Below are 17145 nucleotides of genomic sequence, written 5' to 3' on the forward strand. Positions count from 1 at the left end.
GATTTGTGTTTCTCCATTTGTTTGAATATTCCATTGAGTTATGTGTGACATAAATTTATTCTCCCCTTTCTTTTTGTTGTCGAAGTGTACTGCCAGAGTATGCAGAGATGATGGCTTCAGCTATGGTAGCTGATCGACGTTATGATGCAGATACTCGAGAATCCTCCTCAAGATGTAATCCCTTTGTTGATGATGAATGTACATTTGATTAATTGACGCATATGGATAAATGCCATACTTGGCATTCTATGTTTTGTTTTGACTACATCTTTTTTGTATCGTGGCTACTATTAAAATTCGACTTGGCTTATAAGGACATGTATTGTCGCAAAAAACGTAATGTTTAAAAATCGATATGTGCTTGTGTTATTTCATTTTATGGTGAATTTATGTTGCACACCTTTGGTATTCTCATTACCTTTGGTGTTCACTTAAATATTGTCACTCACTTTTTTCTCATTACCTTTGGTGTTCTCATTTCTTATTACCTATGGAGCGATGTGAGATATAAGAAGAGAGAGAATACATGTGCAAGTGTATGTGTGAGAGAAGGTTGTGTTTGTGCACGTGACAACGACAAAGAAAATGCATGTGAATGTGACAGAGACACACAAAGATATGAAAGAGTAGACACATAAACACACACATACACACATGTACAAAGACACACAAGTATATACAAACTCACTCACACACATTCTTGCCTATATATACACATACATAGATAGATAGATAGATACATTCATATAATAACACACAGCAAAAACATAATGCAGAGAGTGACCTACTTGTGAATGTCCTATAAAAGGAAAGCAGTAGGTGCTGTGAGCGTTCGACACAGTGGGCTAGGTCCTCTCTCTGACACACACACACACTCTCTCTCTCTCCCTCCCTGCGCGCACAGGTTAAATTAGCACTTCAGCTTGTTTCTGAGCATTTTCGTTGCACAGATCTCTCTCACTCTCTCTCTCTTCGTTTTTATGCATATCATCTTGAACTGTTCAAAATATGATTGCTTTTGTAGAGGAGTAAATGGGGAAGGCAACTGGTGGGCCCCTTTTGTCGGTTGCCGACTTGATGCAGGATCTTTCAGAGGAACCCCCATGTATCCAAGCTCTCGCTAGCCCATCCCACGATCAGGTCTCTACGCCTTCAAGTTCCGGTATTATTTTGGATCCCTTTACTTCTTCCTGGTTTTATGTCTAAAGGAAAGCCTGCTTGATGTATTGCTTCCGGATATCTTAAGGTTATACTCATGTATTATGGGCAATTAGAGTGCATGTGAAGGACTACAAAATGGTCATGGGGATGACCATGCACTGGGTTTCCCTGTCTGCGGAATGATGGTGGCTGGCATTCTGCATCCAAATGGTGATGTCAGCTTGTTTGCCTCAAATGAGGTCGAAACAAGCTTGCTATTCCTCTTGAGCCACGCACACCGTGTCTGTCCTTTGAAGGCTGATTCCCATGTCGGGCATCCCTCTCTTGGGGCTTTGATGGGTTTCTGTGTAAAAGATAATAGCTCCATGTGTATTAAGTCTCTGTGAAGCCTCTTGTGTTTGACCATAGGGTTCTTTTCCAATTCCATCTTGCCATCCTCAATCATCTGTCTTACCCCGTGTTGTCATGTGGGCCGTTTATCCTTGATGATGACCTTGCCATCATGGTAGAGTGCCCACTTACCTTCTTTTTGCTTTTATCACAGTAGAGTGCCCACTTACCTACTTTCTTGGCTTCCATCACCTGGGCCATCCCCGTCCTGCAAGCCCCACCTGCGAGGGTGTAAGACTGTCTCCTAGATAAATCTTGGTGTCTCAAAGAGCCACCCTTTTTGGGAATCGTGACTCGTGATGCTTGGTCAGGGAATTGTAGTTTGAGGGGTTGTTCCTTCCTTACATCCTTCCCCATTCGCCATGCATCGACAAAGGGGGTATATGTATCTCCCATTTTCACGCATAGTGTGGCACCATCATCCTTAGGCGTGGGGCCTTTTGGGAGGCCAACTTCCCTCATGTTGAGCTCTTTGCTCTTCTGGCGCTTTTCTTCTTCAACTGTTGCTTTCATGATAGAACTCTGTTGTGGCATGGTTGCCACCTTTTGCTTCTTGACAACTACAATCCACTTGGGAGGTTGCCTCACTGCCATTCCTCAGCCCCTGGGTGTTTGTGGCCATAATTTGATTGGTCTCTTCCAGTGCAGTTTTTAGGCACTTCATCATGAGCTAGGGCTGTTTGTATGCACATTTCATGCTCTTCCAGCCTTTTCCATGTGGGGGCCTTCATGCCAACCAACTCTTTCTTGCCCTCTTCACCCTTTACTAAAGACAACATGGGTCTATGAGATCATTCAAGCTAAGACTGAGGTGTCAGTTTCTTTTCCTTTTTGAGAGAAATGACAAGATATTTTTTTATGTATACTGTTTGCAAGATGTGCAGTTTTGAAGGTCAAGTATGTGGATGAGTCTGCATCCTTTCTTTTCACCAGCCAGTTATTGGCTTTTTGCTACCTAGGAGTGCATATTGTGATTTTATGATTAACCAATTTGATTTTAGCCGGTGATTTGGTATATTCATTTCAGGTTTAGAAGCATTTGCTCCAATGAGTGAAAGCTTAGATGATGCCTTTGAGGTGAGTTATGTGGTTTTGATTCAATTTTGTAATACATTTGTTTGTTTTTACCAGCGTGGGAAGAGCATTTCCCTAAGTTTGGAAAATATCTTAACCATTTAGCATACCTTCTCTATGTATGCTTCATTTGCCATGCAATAAAAGGTACAATATGGAGAAAAGCTCTGCTTTAAGAGGGGGAGGGGGTGGCGCTGGATGTTGAACTAGTGGGAAACAAAAAATCTACTTGAAAAAATCCTGTAACTAGTGTATTTTGTCCAAGTGCTTGTGCTCCTTTGAATGAAGCAATGACAATGATGGTCACGTAGTGCGGAGTCTCCACAGCCTGTAATTTGCCATATGCAGGCCATAGTGTAGAGGCGAATCTCTGTGGCATTGTGAGAGCTCTCCTTACTTCAAGCAACTCCTGCAAGATGAACTCACGTGCACAAACCAATAGGTGTGGTGATCGGCAGCTCACCTCCCAATTATAGCTCCATTTGGAGCACCCCCCGAGCTAGAGGCTAGATCAACTCCACGACCTACTTTTCGCCCAAACCCCAGCGTTCCATACCACTAGAGCCCATTGTCCAAGTGTGGCTAGAGCATGGCCAAGGCCTTGCTTGGGGCAATAAATAAAGCAGGGAAGCATACTTATTTCTAAATAATCACTATGGCCGGGAAAAGCTATGCTTCATAGTCACAAGGGACGGGGGACGGTGATGGGGGACGGGGACGGGACGGGGGACGGCCATAAGTAGGGAACGGGGACGGGGGAGGGAACGGCACTCAAAAAATACTTTTTTTTAAAATTTTCTACTCTGCACTTATTCTACTTTGGAAGCACATCAAAATGAGCACAAATTTACACTAAAATGCTAAGATTTTGAGTCATATTAATAATTAAGTAGATACAAAATGAGTCATGACTCAAGAGTCAGGACTCAGGAGCCTTAAGGAGGCAAAATACAAGGACGGACTCAAATGAGTCAATGACAAAAAAGTGCTGAAGACTAGATGCTAGAGGCTAGAGCTAAGTAGTAAGGCCCATGAATCATGATCCATGAATGATCATCCACGTGAAGTGCTCGCCTCATGGTCATGGGTAGCTTGTGCGGCTGCCAAAGAAGCATCAAGCTCATCCTCAGTCTCATCCTCACTGGCATACTGCTCTTGCACCTCATTCTCCCGTTGCTCTTCTTGTTGACTCATCTCCCACTTGGTGAAGGAATCTGCCTTCTTGGTCATGCTCTTGCAAAGCATTCGCAAGTTCGTGCTGACGAAGACAAGGTCATTGGCACGCTCTACCCCGAGTCGGTTCCTCTTCCTAGAGGCAATGTGGCTGTAGTACTCCAAAGTTGCTCCAAGCAAGAGGAGCTGACGGCCTGGCTAAGTATGCGGATGGCAAGCTGCTGCAGCTCCGGTCCATCTGAACCAAAGTCCTCCCACCATAGAGCAGCACCAACTTTGGAGCGGTCAACCTGTGCATCATGACAGCCATAGGAGCCATGAAACGACCTGTACATCGAAAGCTGGTCCCTGATCTTGCGCCTAACCGATGCATCAGGCACAAGACGATCCAAGATGATCCTCCATCCAGCGCTCACCTCCCGGTCGCTCTCCTGCTTGTTGCCTTGGAATTCTGGGTCCACCACATAAGCTGCTGCATGCAATGGAGAGTAGTAGGAATTCCACCTTCCTAGACACAAGGCATGGATCTCCTCGTATCTGTCTTCGTCAGGCACGAAGTCTTTCAACTTCTCTATCATGCGATCCATGGCCTCGTAGACCTTGCCTATGCATGGTTGCATAGCGTCTACAATCCTCAACAGGTGGACTATGGGCCTCACCATAGCATCTGTGGTCTTTACACGCTCCCACCAAGAGGCGTCATCCGCCCGTAGCCTACACTCTTGGCCATTGTTTGTATGGGACTCTTGCATGGCGACAAACTCGTCGCTAAGGAAAAGGCCCCTCAAAGCACCACTACAATCCTTCAACCGGCCCAACATGAGAAAGTTGTAGGCAAACCGGGTGTCGGAATATTTGAGAAGAGAGAGACAGGACCTCTTGTTGAACTCATGCCGAAGTCTTTGGTGGTTGAGGACAAAGGAGACCATGGTGTTGGCCTCCTCAATGAGCGGGCTGATCCATGGTAATGCCCCGATGTCGTTGAGGAGGTTGTTTAGGCAATGAGCCATACAAAAGGACACCGTGACATGTCCATACATACCTTGGAGAATAGCTCCCGCCGCCCTATTGGAAGGCTCCCCATCCGCAACAAAGCCCACTACATGCTCGGGGCCAACGATCTCCATGGTGGTAGCCCACTCCGCCGCAAGCACATCCGCGCTCTTCCCAGTGCCGGATGCATCATGAGATGAGATGAAGTACATCTCTCCACGGGAATATGCAACCATGCCGTGAATACTCCTCTTGCGGGTGTCACTCCATCCATCCACAATGAGGGAGACTCCGTTCCTCTCCCATTGCCGCTTTGTGTTGTCGGCCGCTTGCTCTACAATGCGCTTCTCCTTGTCGAGCAATGTAGTGCGCAAGCTCTCGGATGAGGGGGGCGTATAGGTTGAGCCATACTCCCCAATCTTCTTAACCATTACCTTGAAGTATTCCGACCTATTCAAGAAAGTAATTTACTAATGAGAAGGAGACTAAGATGATGAAAACATGAATGATGAATTGGCAATGATCGATTGCACTTACCTAGCCGCTTGAAAGGCAATGTGGTTGTGGAAGAAGAAGCGGGCCACCGCCATATCCACCTCCTCCTTCAACTTGGGGTTCCAATTCTCCCCAAGTGTAGATTGTCGCCGTGGGCCACGTAATGATTGAGAGGCCGTGGAGATGGAGGGTGCCGGTGTCGTGGATGGAGTAACATTCCGACTTGATGGCGAAGGTGATGGTGTGCATGATCCCGATCCACCACATGACTCCATGGTAGAGGCTTGAGTTCCTCTCCCCATCGTCGCGGGATCCATGGCCACTCGTGGTGTCCTTCTTGTCGCTTCGACCGCTTCGTAGACGCTAAGCTTGTCAAGAAGTTCCCGTCTCTTCTCGGGCGTGACATTCGTGCAAAACCTCACCTCATGCCCACTCTCATGCAAGAGGTGGGCTCGCACTTTGTCGGCGCCACCCGTTCGCCGGTACGGGCAAAGCTTGCATACCCATGGCCGAGAACCGCCTCCATGAACGGATGTGGTGTAGTTTACCTCCTCCCACCATGTCCATCCCGTTGTCCTTCTACGAGAAGCCCCGGCACGTGAGGAGGATGCCATGGTTGAAGATGGCTTGCCGCTTGACTCTTGAGCCTTGAGGAGTGAGAGAGAGAGAGAGAGAGAGAGAGAGCCTAGAGGCTTGGAAGTTGGAAGACTCAAGAGGCTTGAGGGAGAGGTGAGAGCCTAGGCCCTAGAGCTTGGAACTTGGAAGTTGGAAGAGACTCGAGAGAAGATTCAAGAAGCTTGAGCAATGAGCAATGAACTTGTGTGTGGCAGCTTGTAGCCTTGTAGAGGTGGGCTCTTATATAGATAGGCAAGAGAGAGAGAGGGCCAAGGCCCAACAGCCATAAACGGCTAGTAGAGCCCAAGCCCAACAGCCATAAACGGCTACAATGGCAGGCACGCGGCAGGCAAGCGCAACGGCCAGAAACGGGCGCAGGCGACGCAGGCGCAACGGCTATCTGCCGTCCCCGACAGCCCTGCGCCGTCCCCGGTTTGAAACGCCCGTCAGGGGACGTCCCCCCGTCCCCGTTCGTCCCCGTCCCTGCGCCGTCCCGTGTCGGCGTCCCAGCGTTCCTAGGCACCGTCCCCGCCGTCCCCTGTGACTATGCTATGCTTAAAGGTGGTGGGGTGGGCTTTTTTTTTTTTTTTTGGTGGGTGGGTGGGTTGCTCTCTCTGGGGGCAATGTGATTTGAACAACTCTTGCAAGATGAACTTACGTGCACAAACCAATAGGTGTGGTGAACTGTGACCGGTAGCTCACCTCCCAACCATAGCTCCATTTGGATCCCCCACCATGACCATGCTAGACTCCCTAGGTTTAAGTCTAGCCCCAAATAATATGCTGGTTGCACTGTTGGAGTCGTTGAGACTGTTGTTGTGGATGAAGAAGCTTTTTCCTTGCCTTTTCCATTCTTCTTCTTCGGCTTCTTTGTTGGGAAGTCCTTCCCAAAGTGAATAGTGGAATTACAATAGTAACATTGCCCAGCGGCTTGCTTGGCTTGCTGCTCTTTAGGAGCGAGGCAAGGCACCAAGGCTCCCTCACTAGGCTTATCCTTACAATCATTCGCCTTGGACTGCCCCCTTTAAGGTGTTAGACTTAGCATCTCTTTGATCTTGTTTAAGGCTTTTGAAGGCTTTCCAAGATCTAACTGAGGAGGCATGACACCTCTCCTAGCTTGACCTCTACTGTCATGTGCATAGTGTGTATCTACCGTATGCTACACGCACACAAGACTAGCTTCGAGGTTTGGGGAAGCTTGGAGCTAGGCAGGCTGATTGGCGAGCTGAGTTAGGGATAGACTAACGGGCGGGCACCCAAGTATGGACGGGCGGGCGTCCAAGTGTGGACGACCGATGACCGGCCAAGAGCCTATAAAAGGGTGGCCAAGGTTAGTCATACTCAGGCAAAGGTTTGCTTTGGTGGAAGGAACTCAACCCTAAGCCAACGACTTGGGCACAATTCGAAGACGTCTTCAAGAAAGAATTTCTCAAGAAAGAGGATGATTATAATGTTGTTGCTTGGTTATGGATCCCACTACTCTTTTGGGGTTCTTCGTAGCTGGTTTACCAGACTCACATCGTTTACAAGTTAAAAATAACAAATGCAAAACATTGGACGAAGTCATTTATTTAGCTCGTATCTATGATAATACAATGGTTTCTTCCAAGTCTAAACTCGTTACCGAGCACGGGAACAAGCATAAACGAAAGTTCTCTTCACTTATGGTTAACACGACTGAAGGAAAGTCTTCGGACCAACCTTCGAAATTCAAGTTCAACACCAGCGAAGAAGAAACGATTTCTTAGGGGTTTAAAGCTCAAGAAGGAAGGACGTTGTTTTATCTGCGAAGAAAACCAAAGCAAAAGGATGCAAAGACCAACGCAGGATCCAAGCCAAAGGCAGCTAACCAGTTATCTTTGACAGGTATGTCAGTTACTGTACTTTCTCGCCCTAGTACTTGTTCTGATTGTCTGTTCAACTCTAAAGTATTTGGCTTGCATGATCTTCTCCGCGTTTATGGAGAAGTGAATGGCCATAAGATTCACATTCTTCTAGACCCTGGCAGCTCACACAACTTTGTTAACTACAAACTTGTGCAGAAATTGAGTCTTGATACAACACCTAGCGATCATACCTATGAGGTACGCGTACTTGCGGGAAGGCAAGTATGGGATCAAAGGTGGAGTTGCTTCCAATCCAGATTCAGGACTACAAAGATACTTTGGAATGCTATGTTATGCACCTAGAAAATGTAGACTTGTTATTAGAGATTGAGTGGTTTAAGACTCTTCAAGTCCAGATAGATTGGTCTAGTCATATTTTTTCTTTTCAGCATAAGGACACCCAGTATAGTATTTTAGGTGATTGTATACATCCCTCTCATGGACCTCTTGTAAATACAATTGATTTTTGGAAATATAATGGATTCTTCTTTGTATACCGCTTTTCATTGTGTGTTGATTCCACTTTCTTCATTTCTCATACCTTCCATGGATGCTAATGAATTAAGTGTGTTTGAAAGCAAAGAATTATAGAAGATACTTGATTCGTTTCAAGACGTATTTCCTAAGGAATTGCCATCGAGTATACCACCTGAACGGACAGTAGATCATCGTATTAACTTGATCCTTGGTGCTCATCCTGTTAGTATTCCACCTTACAGGATGAGCCAAGCTGAGGAAGATGAGTTGGCTAAACAACTCGAAGATTATCTGAGGATGGGTTAGATCCGTCCAAGTAAATTACCTTGGGGTGCACCTGTGTTGCTTAAGAAGAAAGAAGAACAACACCTGGAGAATGTGTATAGATTACAAGAGATTGAACAAGCTGACAATTAAGAACCGTTATTCTCTCTCTAGATCAGATGACCTGATTGACCGGTTAGCAGGAGCGAAATATTTCACGAAGATAGATTTATGTACTGGCTATCACCAGATACGTATTCATGAAAGGCATGTCGAAAGAACCGCCTTTCGAACTAGGTATGTGTCAGAATACGCAACGGAGATGATGACCAGATCTGGGAACACAATAGCAAAAAAACGCAGGCGGAAAAAACAGCACAAGAGAGAGAGAGATGTAGGCGTGTAACTCTGCCCTGATATACACAAGAAGATCCCGAGAAATGATACAAATAAGGTATGGGGGTTGGGGACCTATTTATATGCCCCCAGGTAGGTAGTCGGCCTGCTGAAGAGGCCTCCACGACTGCATCAACAGTCGGCCAGCAGCAGCAGATCAAGCCCACGATTGCATACATCCAGTCGGCCAGCATCACAGAGGTCCACGACTGATGTCCAGGCAGTCGGCCAGCTACTGATCCTCCAGCCGCCTCAGGGCTGCCTCCCAAGCCTCAGAAAAATGGGAAAAAATAGGGGAAAAATGCGGGGAGTGAGGAAAAATGATAAAACACCTGATAAGGGCGGGCACACCCACAACAAAGGCCCTGGTGTATAAATCTAGACAGGAGATGACTTCTAACACCCCCTCCCAGCTCCTGGCTGTGTAACCAACCACAGGGAGCTGGGGTGCTGCCTGAGCAAATCGTGAGAGAGCGACTTCGTGAAGAGGTCCACCGTACTGTCCTTCGTCGAACAGAACTCTAGCAAGATGTCATCAGCAACGATCTGTTCACGAACAAAGTGCCTCGGATGACCATGGGTTCCTCCAGTGGAAGCCCAAACCTGCAATGTAACCTCCTCCTGCTCCGTAAAACTGCTCCTGGGCCTGAAGTAGATCTCGTCGTGTTCGGATCTCCTCCCCAAACCGAGTCACTCTAACTGTGGAGTCGGACTCCATCCAATAATCCCCCTCCTGTGTACAAGAGTCCCTGATCCTTCGCATGTCGCAGAAACCACACGAAACGTAATCCTGCCTCCCAAAGAGACATCTGCAACCATGAGCTCAACTGCCTCATCAGGAAGCTCTCGTCCAAACTGGTGTCCATCAACCAGATCAATGAACCATTTAGCTTCTGAGTCACAGAGACATCACACTGCTCACAAGGATCAACACCTGTTACGGTGCACAAACAAGTCCTGGAAACCTGATGAAACCTGTCAACCACCCCCTCTGAATTCGGAACCACAAAGCCTGGAGAAATCACCTCCTTTTGCAAGTAAGCACCTGCCACCTACCTGCCTAGCTTTCCGAAAGGTCCCCGTGGAAAGAACATCCTCAACAACTAGAAGTTCTTTGTCCCGAACACTACGAGAAATCAGAGCATAAGTGACGTGTTCAGCTTTCTCTGACTCACAAACACAAGAACTACCAACATCAGTACTGGAAAGTTCCTGCCAACTGCTGCCAACTACTGGCAAGCTATCCACCACCTGGTCTCGGAAAGCCCGCACCTGCAGCATATCCACACTTAAGTGGCCATTACCAGACGGTCACTCATCACAAACCTGAGGACCTGGGAGAGAGAGTGCTGAAAGCCTGTAAACTCCATTCTCCACTCCACCTTCCCAAACCACTTGGCCTGTTGCTTTGTCCTGAAGAGCACAAAATGCTCATCAAACTCCACCCGTACGCCAGTCTTGCAAACCTGATGCACTGACAACAGATGAAAACCAAGTGCCGGAACATACAACACCAGGGAGGAATGCTTCCCCCCTCTGCCATCGGGAACTATCTCCATCGTGCCCTCACTGTGAACTGGGATAGTGGACGTATCACCAGTAAGAATATGACCAGAACACCTGCAGAGATCCTGTGAACCGGAACGGGAAGGAGTCATGTGCCTGGAAGCACCACTATCGAGAATCCACTCCCGAGTATCCGTTGCGGAGAGTCCTCCAATCTCCTCCCTGCCTGAAGAAAATGAAACATCGATGTCCATCACCTCTAGGTGCACAAAAGCCGGAGTCTTCATGATTGCTGCTGAGGAGTCTTCACCCTTATCGGTCTTCCGCTTGGGACACTGCCTCCAGTAGTGGCCTTTCTCGCCACAATCATTACAGGTCCTCTCAGCCTTCAGTTTCTCGCGGTCAGTGTCGGACTTCTTCTCAGAAGACTTCTCTGATGAAGCCTTTCCTTTGCCCGAGTTACGGCCTTTCGACCGTTGGCCAGTTAAGGCCTCCGAACCTCCACCCTGAGGAGGGTTCGTGAATCGTTCCTCTTGGTCCAGGACCATGGGCACAAGCTCCTCCCACGTGATGGTGCTGAGCCTGCCACTGGTAATCAAAGAGGAGTAAAATGCTGAGTAAGAAGAGGGCAAATGTGACAGCAACGTTATGGCCATGTCCTCTGACGATATCTCCTTCCCAGCCTGAAGAACTTCCTGCTGAAGAGCCTGCAGCTTGTTAATATGCTCCCGCATCGTCGACGACTTTGCAGGGCTTATAACCCGCATTTGCACTTCCAAGGAGATCCTCTTCATGGGCGATACCTTGTTGTAAAGTGAGGCCAAATGCTGCCATATACCTCTGGCCAGCGTCATATGCTTTACATGATTGATTACCTGCGGTGTGCAGTTGAGGAAAATAAACGAACGGACCCTGGCATTGACATGATCCCACATCTGTGTCTGGGCCTCCCGGTCCTTTCGGGTCGACGGTAACTCCCCTTCCTCAACTTTCGGCCGTGGAACACCAACAACGACGAAATCAGCGAGGTCGTAAGACTCCAGAATAGATTCCATCATAACCTTCCATATGCCGTAGTTGCTCCCGTCCAACTGATGGTCCACCGGGAACGTGGGGAGTGTCGGGATCTTCACATGTCTCTCGGCATCTCAAACAGATCTGCCATTGCGGGGATGTACTCTGAAAAGGGTGGGTGGGTGGGAACAAAGAAGAACTAAAACCTGCAAGTGGCTGTCCAGCAAATCAGCCCGCCGTCCTCTTGCTTGTCCTCTTCCCGAACAGTCCAAAACAGTCCACCAATCAGCCACACAACAGTCCCCCTCTTGCTCACACTAATCCCAAGACCTATCTAGAGCCTAGGCTCTGATACCATGTCAGAATACGCAGCGGAGATGATGACCAGATCTGGGAACACAAGAGCAAAAAAACGCAGGCAGAAAAAACAGCACAAGAGAGAGAGAGATGTAGGCGTGTAACTCTGCTCTGATATACACAAGAAGGTCTCGAGAAATGATACAAATAAGGTATGGGGGTTGGGGGCCTATTTATATGCCCCCAGGTAGGCAGTCGGCCTGCTGAAGAGGCCTCCACGACTGCATCAACAGTCGGCCAGCAGCAGCAGATCAAGCCCACGATTGCATACATCCAGTCGGCCAGCATCACAGAGGTCCACGACTGATGTCCAGGCAGTCGGCCAGCTACTGATCCTCCAGCCGCCTCAGGGCTGCCTCCCAAGCCTCAGAAAAATGGGAAAAAATAGGGGAAAAATGCGGGGAGTGAGGAAAAATGATAAAACACCTGATAAGGGCGGGCACAACCACAACAAAGGCCTTGGTGTATAAATCTAGACAGGAGATGACTTCTAACAGTATGGTTTCTCGTATTACCCTTTGGGTTAACCAATGCTCCAGCCACTTTCCAGCAAAGGATGAACGATCTTTTTCGTGAACATTTGGGAAAATTTGTGGTGGTGTTCCCGGATGATATTTTGATATATAGTCGTACTCTTGAGGATCATGTTAGATACCTCACGATTGTCTTATCTATTTTAAGACAAAATCGACTATATGCTAAATTAAGTAAATGTGAGTTCTTTATGACCGACATCATTTACTTGGGACACAAGATCACTCGAGATGGATTGAGCATTGACTATGACCGAGTTCAGAAGTTTCTGGACTGTCCTATACCGCGTACAGTGAAACAACTTCGTTCTTTTCTCGGTTTTGTGTTGTTTTTCTTCGGAAATCTGTACGGGAGTACTCTCAGCTCACACTACCGATGACCGACTTGTTGAAAGGTCGTGGACGTAAGTCCAATTAGCCTATCATTTGGAACAAAGATCTAGATATGGCCTTTAGACTTTTGAAAGATAAAGTCAAGGAAGCACCTATCTTAGCAATACCTGATCCTAGTCGGCCTTATGTTCGTGAAACTGATGCCAGTGACTATGCTATCGGGGTTGCTCTATTTCAAGATGGTAGACCGGTTGCTTTTGAAAGTAAAAAGCTAGACGACACTCAATCTCGTTGGCCAACCCTTGAGAAGGAGCTTTATGCTGTGATTCATGCTCTCAAGGTTTGGAGACATTATTTATATGGCTCCAAGTTTGTGGTATTGACTGATCATCAGACAATCAAGTATGTGTGTGATGCGGATGATTTGAGAGGAAGGAAAGCTCGTTGGGCTGAGTTAATGCAAGATTTTGATTTTGAGATTCGTTATCGGAAAGGGTCTATGAATAATGTGGCAGATGCGCTTAGTCAAATTAGAGAGGTGAATACTTTGTCGTTCACCGAGATTTCTATTGACTTATTTCAGAGTCGTAGCTTTTCTCACCTTAGAGGATTCCGTGTAATTTCCACCAGAAAAAGCAGCATCAAATTGCTGTAAAAAGGTAAGTGCCTTTAGCTTGTCTTTGGCCCCGCTGAATGTGTCAAATTTCACTGCAACTCCCCCTTCCTTATAATCCTTCGCCTTACCCATAGGCGTTAGATTATCGTAAGGAAGTGGCTTCGCAAGATTGCTACCCCTAGCATTCATGCCCATCATAGGGTCAACATTGCCAATTCCCACACTTGGCATACCATGCATTCCTGCTGATCCCCCCATGTTTCTAAACATACCACTATGCATACCGGACTGCATGTCCCCATACATGTTTCCTTGCATTCCGGGCTGCATACCACCATACATATTCCCCTGCATACCAGGCTGAAAATTAGCTCCAAAATTCCCTTGCTCCCATGCCTCCCTGAGGGTAACCCCCAGTCATTGATTGGAACACGGAACCACCGCCAAAATAGCCTGGATGCATAGAGTGCTGCGGAATAGGTGGTGGTCCGAAAAAGGAACTCTGTGGGTTTGCACCAAAAGTGTTCTGCATGGTACATGGATTTGGATGACCCGGTTGCTGCTGTTGGTGGCATGGCTGCCAATAGCCTTAACATGGATCTTATTGAGGAGATGATCGAGAAGGATGTGGGTTATGCTTCAGATGCCTCGGAGCAACAAAAACGTCTAAGGCTTGATGTTGATGCAAGTTACACTCTGGTGAATGTTGGAGAGAATGCAGAGGAAAGTTCTCAGGTACCTTCTCCGGAGTTTGCACGTTTGCTGCAGATCACTGGTGAGCTTCTGCAAGAATATGTGAAGGCAAATAGCGTGCAAATGGCTGCAGTAGATAATGATGGTGTGGCTGATGTATGCATGGAGACTCCTTTGTTGCTACAACAGCTAGTAGATTTTCATGATCGTGCTGCTATCTTCTTCTTTACTGGGCGTATTCCGCCGTTGCCTCGTCTTAGAGCATGGTTGGGCCGCTTGGTGTCGCCTGAGGCACTTGAGGAGATTTATGATGGTCCGAGAGGCTTTTATGAAATACTTTTTCGTACTTCGGAAGCCCGTAGGGCAGTCTTGGAGCAGGTGCCACTCTTTTTGGATGGGCAGTTGGTTCATGTGGTTCTGTGGAAGCCTATGGCAGAGTACCAAGATATGTTGCGCCAGGCTTGCCCAGTTTGGGTTGAAGTGAAACAATTCCCACCAATGTTTTGTCGTGTTTTACCAGATCTCATGCGAGGTATCGGTGATGTCTTGGTGGTACCTCGAATGACATCTAGAAACCGAAATCGTCTATGCATGTTATGGGATACTGGGAGACCTAGGCCGACACATTTGCGTGTCAATATGGCTGGGCTGCAACCTTTAATGTATGAATTGAGGTGGGATACATTTGCTGGCCACTGTTTCAAATGTGGTAAGATGGGCCACTTTGTCTCCGAATGTCCTAAGAAAGAACAAGTTGTTGCTACCAAGGATATCGTTGATGGGCAGTTGCCCGTGGAAGATGAGCATGATGTTCCTTTACATGATGCCCAACACATGGATGTACATGTGGATGTTCAGAATGAGATTGAGCTTCCATGGGTGGAAGTACGTGGTAAAAAGACACGATTTATTGCCCCGCGGGGGGATTTCTCAGATGCTGCTTGGCGGGGGCCTTTGCGTACTCATCAGGGACCCTTACATACATATGCTCGTCGCCCTTTGGGTTCAGGTGCCCAGCAACAGACCAGGATTGAGAGGCTGGGAGGCCAACTTTCTCAGGGTTCAGGGGCTCTTGGGGTGGATAGAGTAGAACGCTATCCTATTAGAAGTCGCCTAACAAAAGAAGCACAACAACAATTGCCTCTTATGTTTGGTTTGAAGGGTGAGGTCATCTCGCCATGGGATGGTCATTACCCTTTGGCACGTGCTCGGGAACTCCAAGGGCAGTCTGAGATCACAAATACCATGTCTAAAAATGCAATGCTTGAAAAGGTTCGTGATTTGGCAGATTGTCCTGGGCCTAGTACACGGCCTTGTTGATTCCTTTTCTGGGAAGGCTTATGAAAATTGTACAATGGAATGTAAAGGGTATTTCTTCGCGCCAAAAGCAGTTCAGGCTTTGGCGTGCAACTTTTTATCATGGTTGGGATGTTTTGTGTGCAGTTGAACATAAGCAGCATAAGTTGGCTGGCAAAGCCTATGTATATAAGGGGTTTCATGTTTTCTACAGCGGACATCCTGCTTCGCAGTCAGGTGTTATGTTTGCTGTTCGTTCGCAATTTCAGCCTTCTCTTGTGATTCAAGAAGTTCATGGAAGATTTCTGGTGATACAAATTGTTTGGGATGATACCCTTTATGGTTATTAGGGGTGTATGCTCCAAATAATGCTCGTGCACGCCGTTTGCTGTGGAATGACTTGTGTGCTCTTGCTGTGGAATGACTTGTGTGCTCTTTCAATCTCTCATCCTAGCTTTGTGATGGGAGACTTTAACATGTGTGTCTCCGGGGAGCAAGCCACGTCGCCTCATTCTGTAATGGATGGTCCGGAGAGAATGGCGTGGGAAGCTTTTGCAGCAAGGTCGCTAAAACAAGACATGTGGTCTTGGTTGCATCCAGATGAAAGGGGTTACACTTATGCCTCACAACAGTTTCGGGACATTTATGCTAGATTGGATAGGATGTATATTTTACATCAAGATCTCTTTTTGCCAGAGGTTCTTACTATGATGGTTGATCAGCAAACAGGTTTTGTCGGATCATTGGCCGCTTGTGTTTGAAATGGTCTATCATCCTGTGGATGCATATAAAGGCTTGTTGGGACACTTGCCTTTGCGCTTAAATCACACTTTTTTGGAGCATGAAGTTTTTGATGTTTATATGCGTCAGTTGATACGACATTTCTCCACAAGAGTGTCCATGGTTGATTATCATGCTTGGCCAGTGTTTCTTACCAACACTCGGAAATTGGCGCGGCATTATGGTCTTGCTAATGCCTCTATACAAAAACAGCATGTGGCTCTTCTTGAGTCGCTTTTAAAGGGCTTGCAGGCGTTCATGTTTACTGACTCTATGGATGCTGAAGTTGTGGATGCCATAGAATGGCTGAAAAAGGAGCTATCTAGGGTGCAGGAAGCACAATATGTTCGCTTTAAACTACTTGCACGTCTTGATGCTTTGCGGGATGCTAACGTTAATCTCATCGCTTCTATGATAAGTTGCATCAAAACATATGCGTGAGAATATTGTTAGGCTGATGGATGCCCAAGGCAACCTTGTTACTCAACCTTCTGAGGTTATTCAGCATTGCATCAGGTTTTATGAAGATTTGCTTGCCCCTCGAGAGGATGTCTCGTCGGCTGTCCTGGCTGCAAGGGAGTCATTGTTTATTGAAGTACGATATCAAGTTGACCCTGATGTGGCGGTTCAGCTTGATGCTCCTGTTAGTCAAGGGGAAGTGGAAGCTGTTCTCTCCAAACTTCCCATGGGAAAGAGCCCTGGTTGGGATGGTTTGACAAATGAGTTTTTTCGAAAATATGCTGATCAGCTTGCAGAGCCTTTGACACTTATTTGTCAAAGGGTTTGGGATGAGGGATATATGCCTGCCGATTGGAAGTTGGGCATACTTTGTTTGTTGCCCAAAGTTCCTTCGCCTACTTCTTTGGCTCAATGGCGCCCAATCTCACTTATGGGTATTATGTATAAAATCTTTACAAAGATTTTTGCCAATCGCTTGTAGAAGGTGCTTCCTACTCTTATTCATCCATATCAATATGGATTTGTGCATGGCAGGAATATTTTGCATAATATTCTTAATGTTCAAATTGGAGTGGATTATGCCAAGGTAAAGAAGCAAGAGATTGTGATGGTGCAGTTGGATCTTGAAAAAGCT

At 47.0% G+C, this 17145-nt stretch overlaps 1 protein-coding gene across 3 annotated transcripts in view; it reads left to right on the forward strand.

Annotated features, from left to right (window-relative positions):
- The first annotated feature begins 521 nt into the window (after window positions 1-521).
- Window positions 522-17145, forward strand: part of LOC147626343 (histone-lysine N-methyltransferase) — a 28316-nt gene continuing 11692 nt past the window's right edge. Inside the window, exons 1-3 of one of the 3 annotated variants that reach the window (XM_086816492.1) lie at window positions 522-567; window positions 1025-1162; window positions 2579-2628. In XM_086816492.1, coding sequence (XP_086672618.1) covers window positions 1033-1162; window positions 2579-2628 — 180 coding nt within the window. In that variant the 5' untranslated portion in view covers window positions 522-567; window positions 1025-1032. Of the gene's footprint in view, window positions 568-710; window positions 905-1024; window positions 1163-2578; window positions 2629-17145 lie in introns of those variants that run through there. The other 2 variants (XM_086816490.1, XM_086816491.1) reach the window with 2 other exon arrangements.

This window comes from Cibotium barometz, chromosome 22 (assembly GCF_041138505.1).
Source record: "Cibotium barometz isolate CiBa-2024 chromosome 22, ASM4113850v1, whole genome shotgun sequence".
Taxonomy (NCBI): Eukaryota; Viridiplantae; Streptophyta; class Polypodiopsida; order Cyatheales; family Cibotiaceae; genus Cibotium; species Cibotium barometz.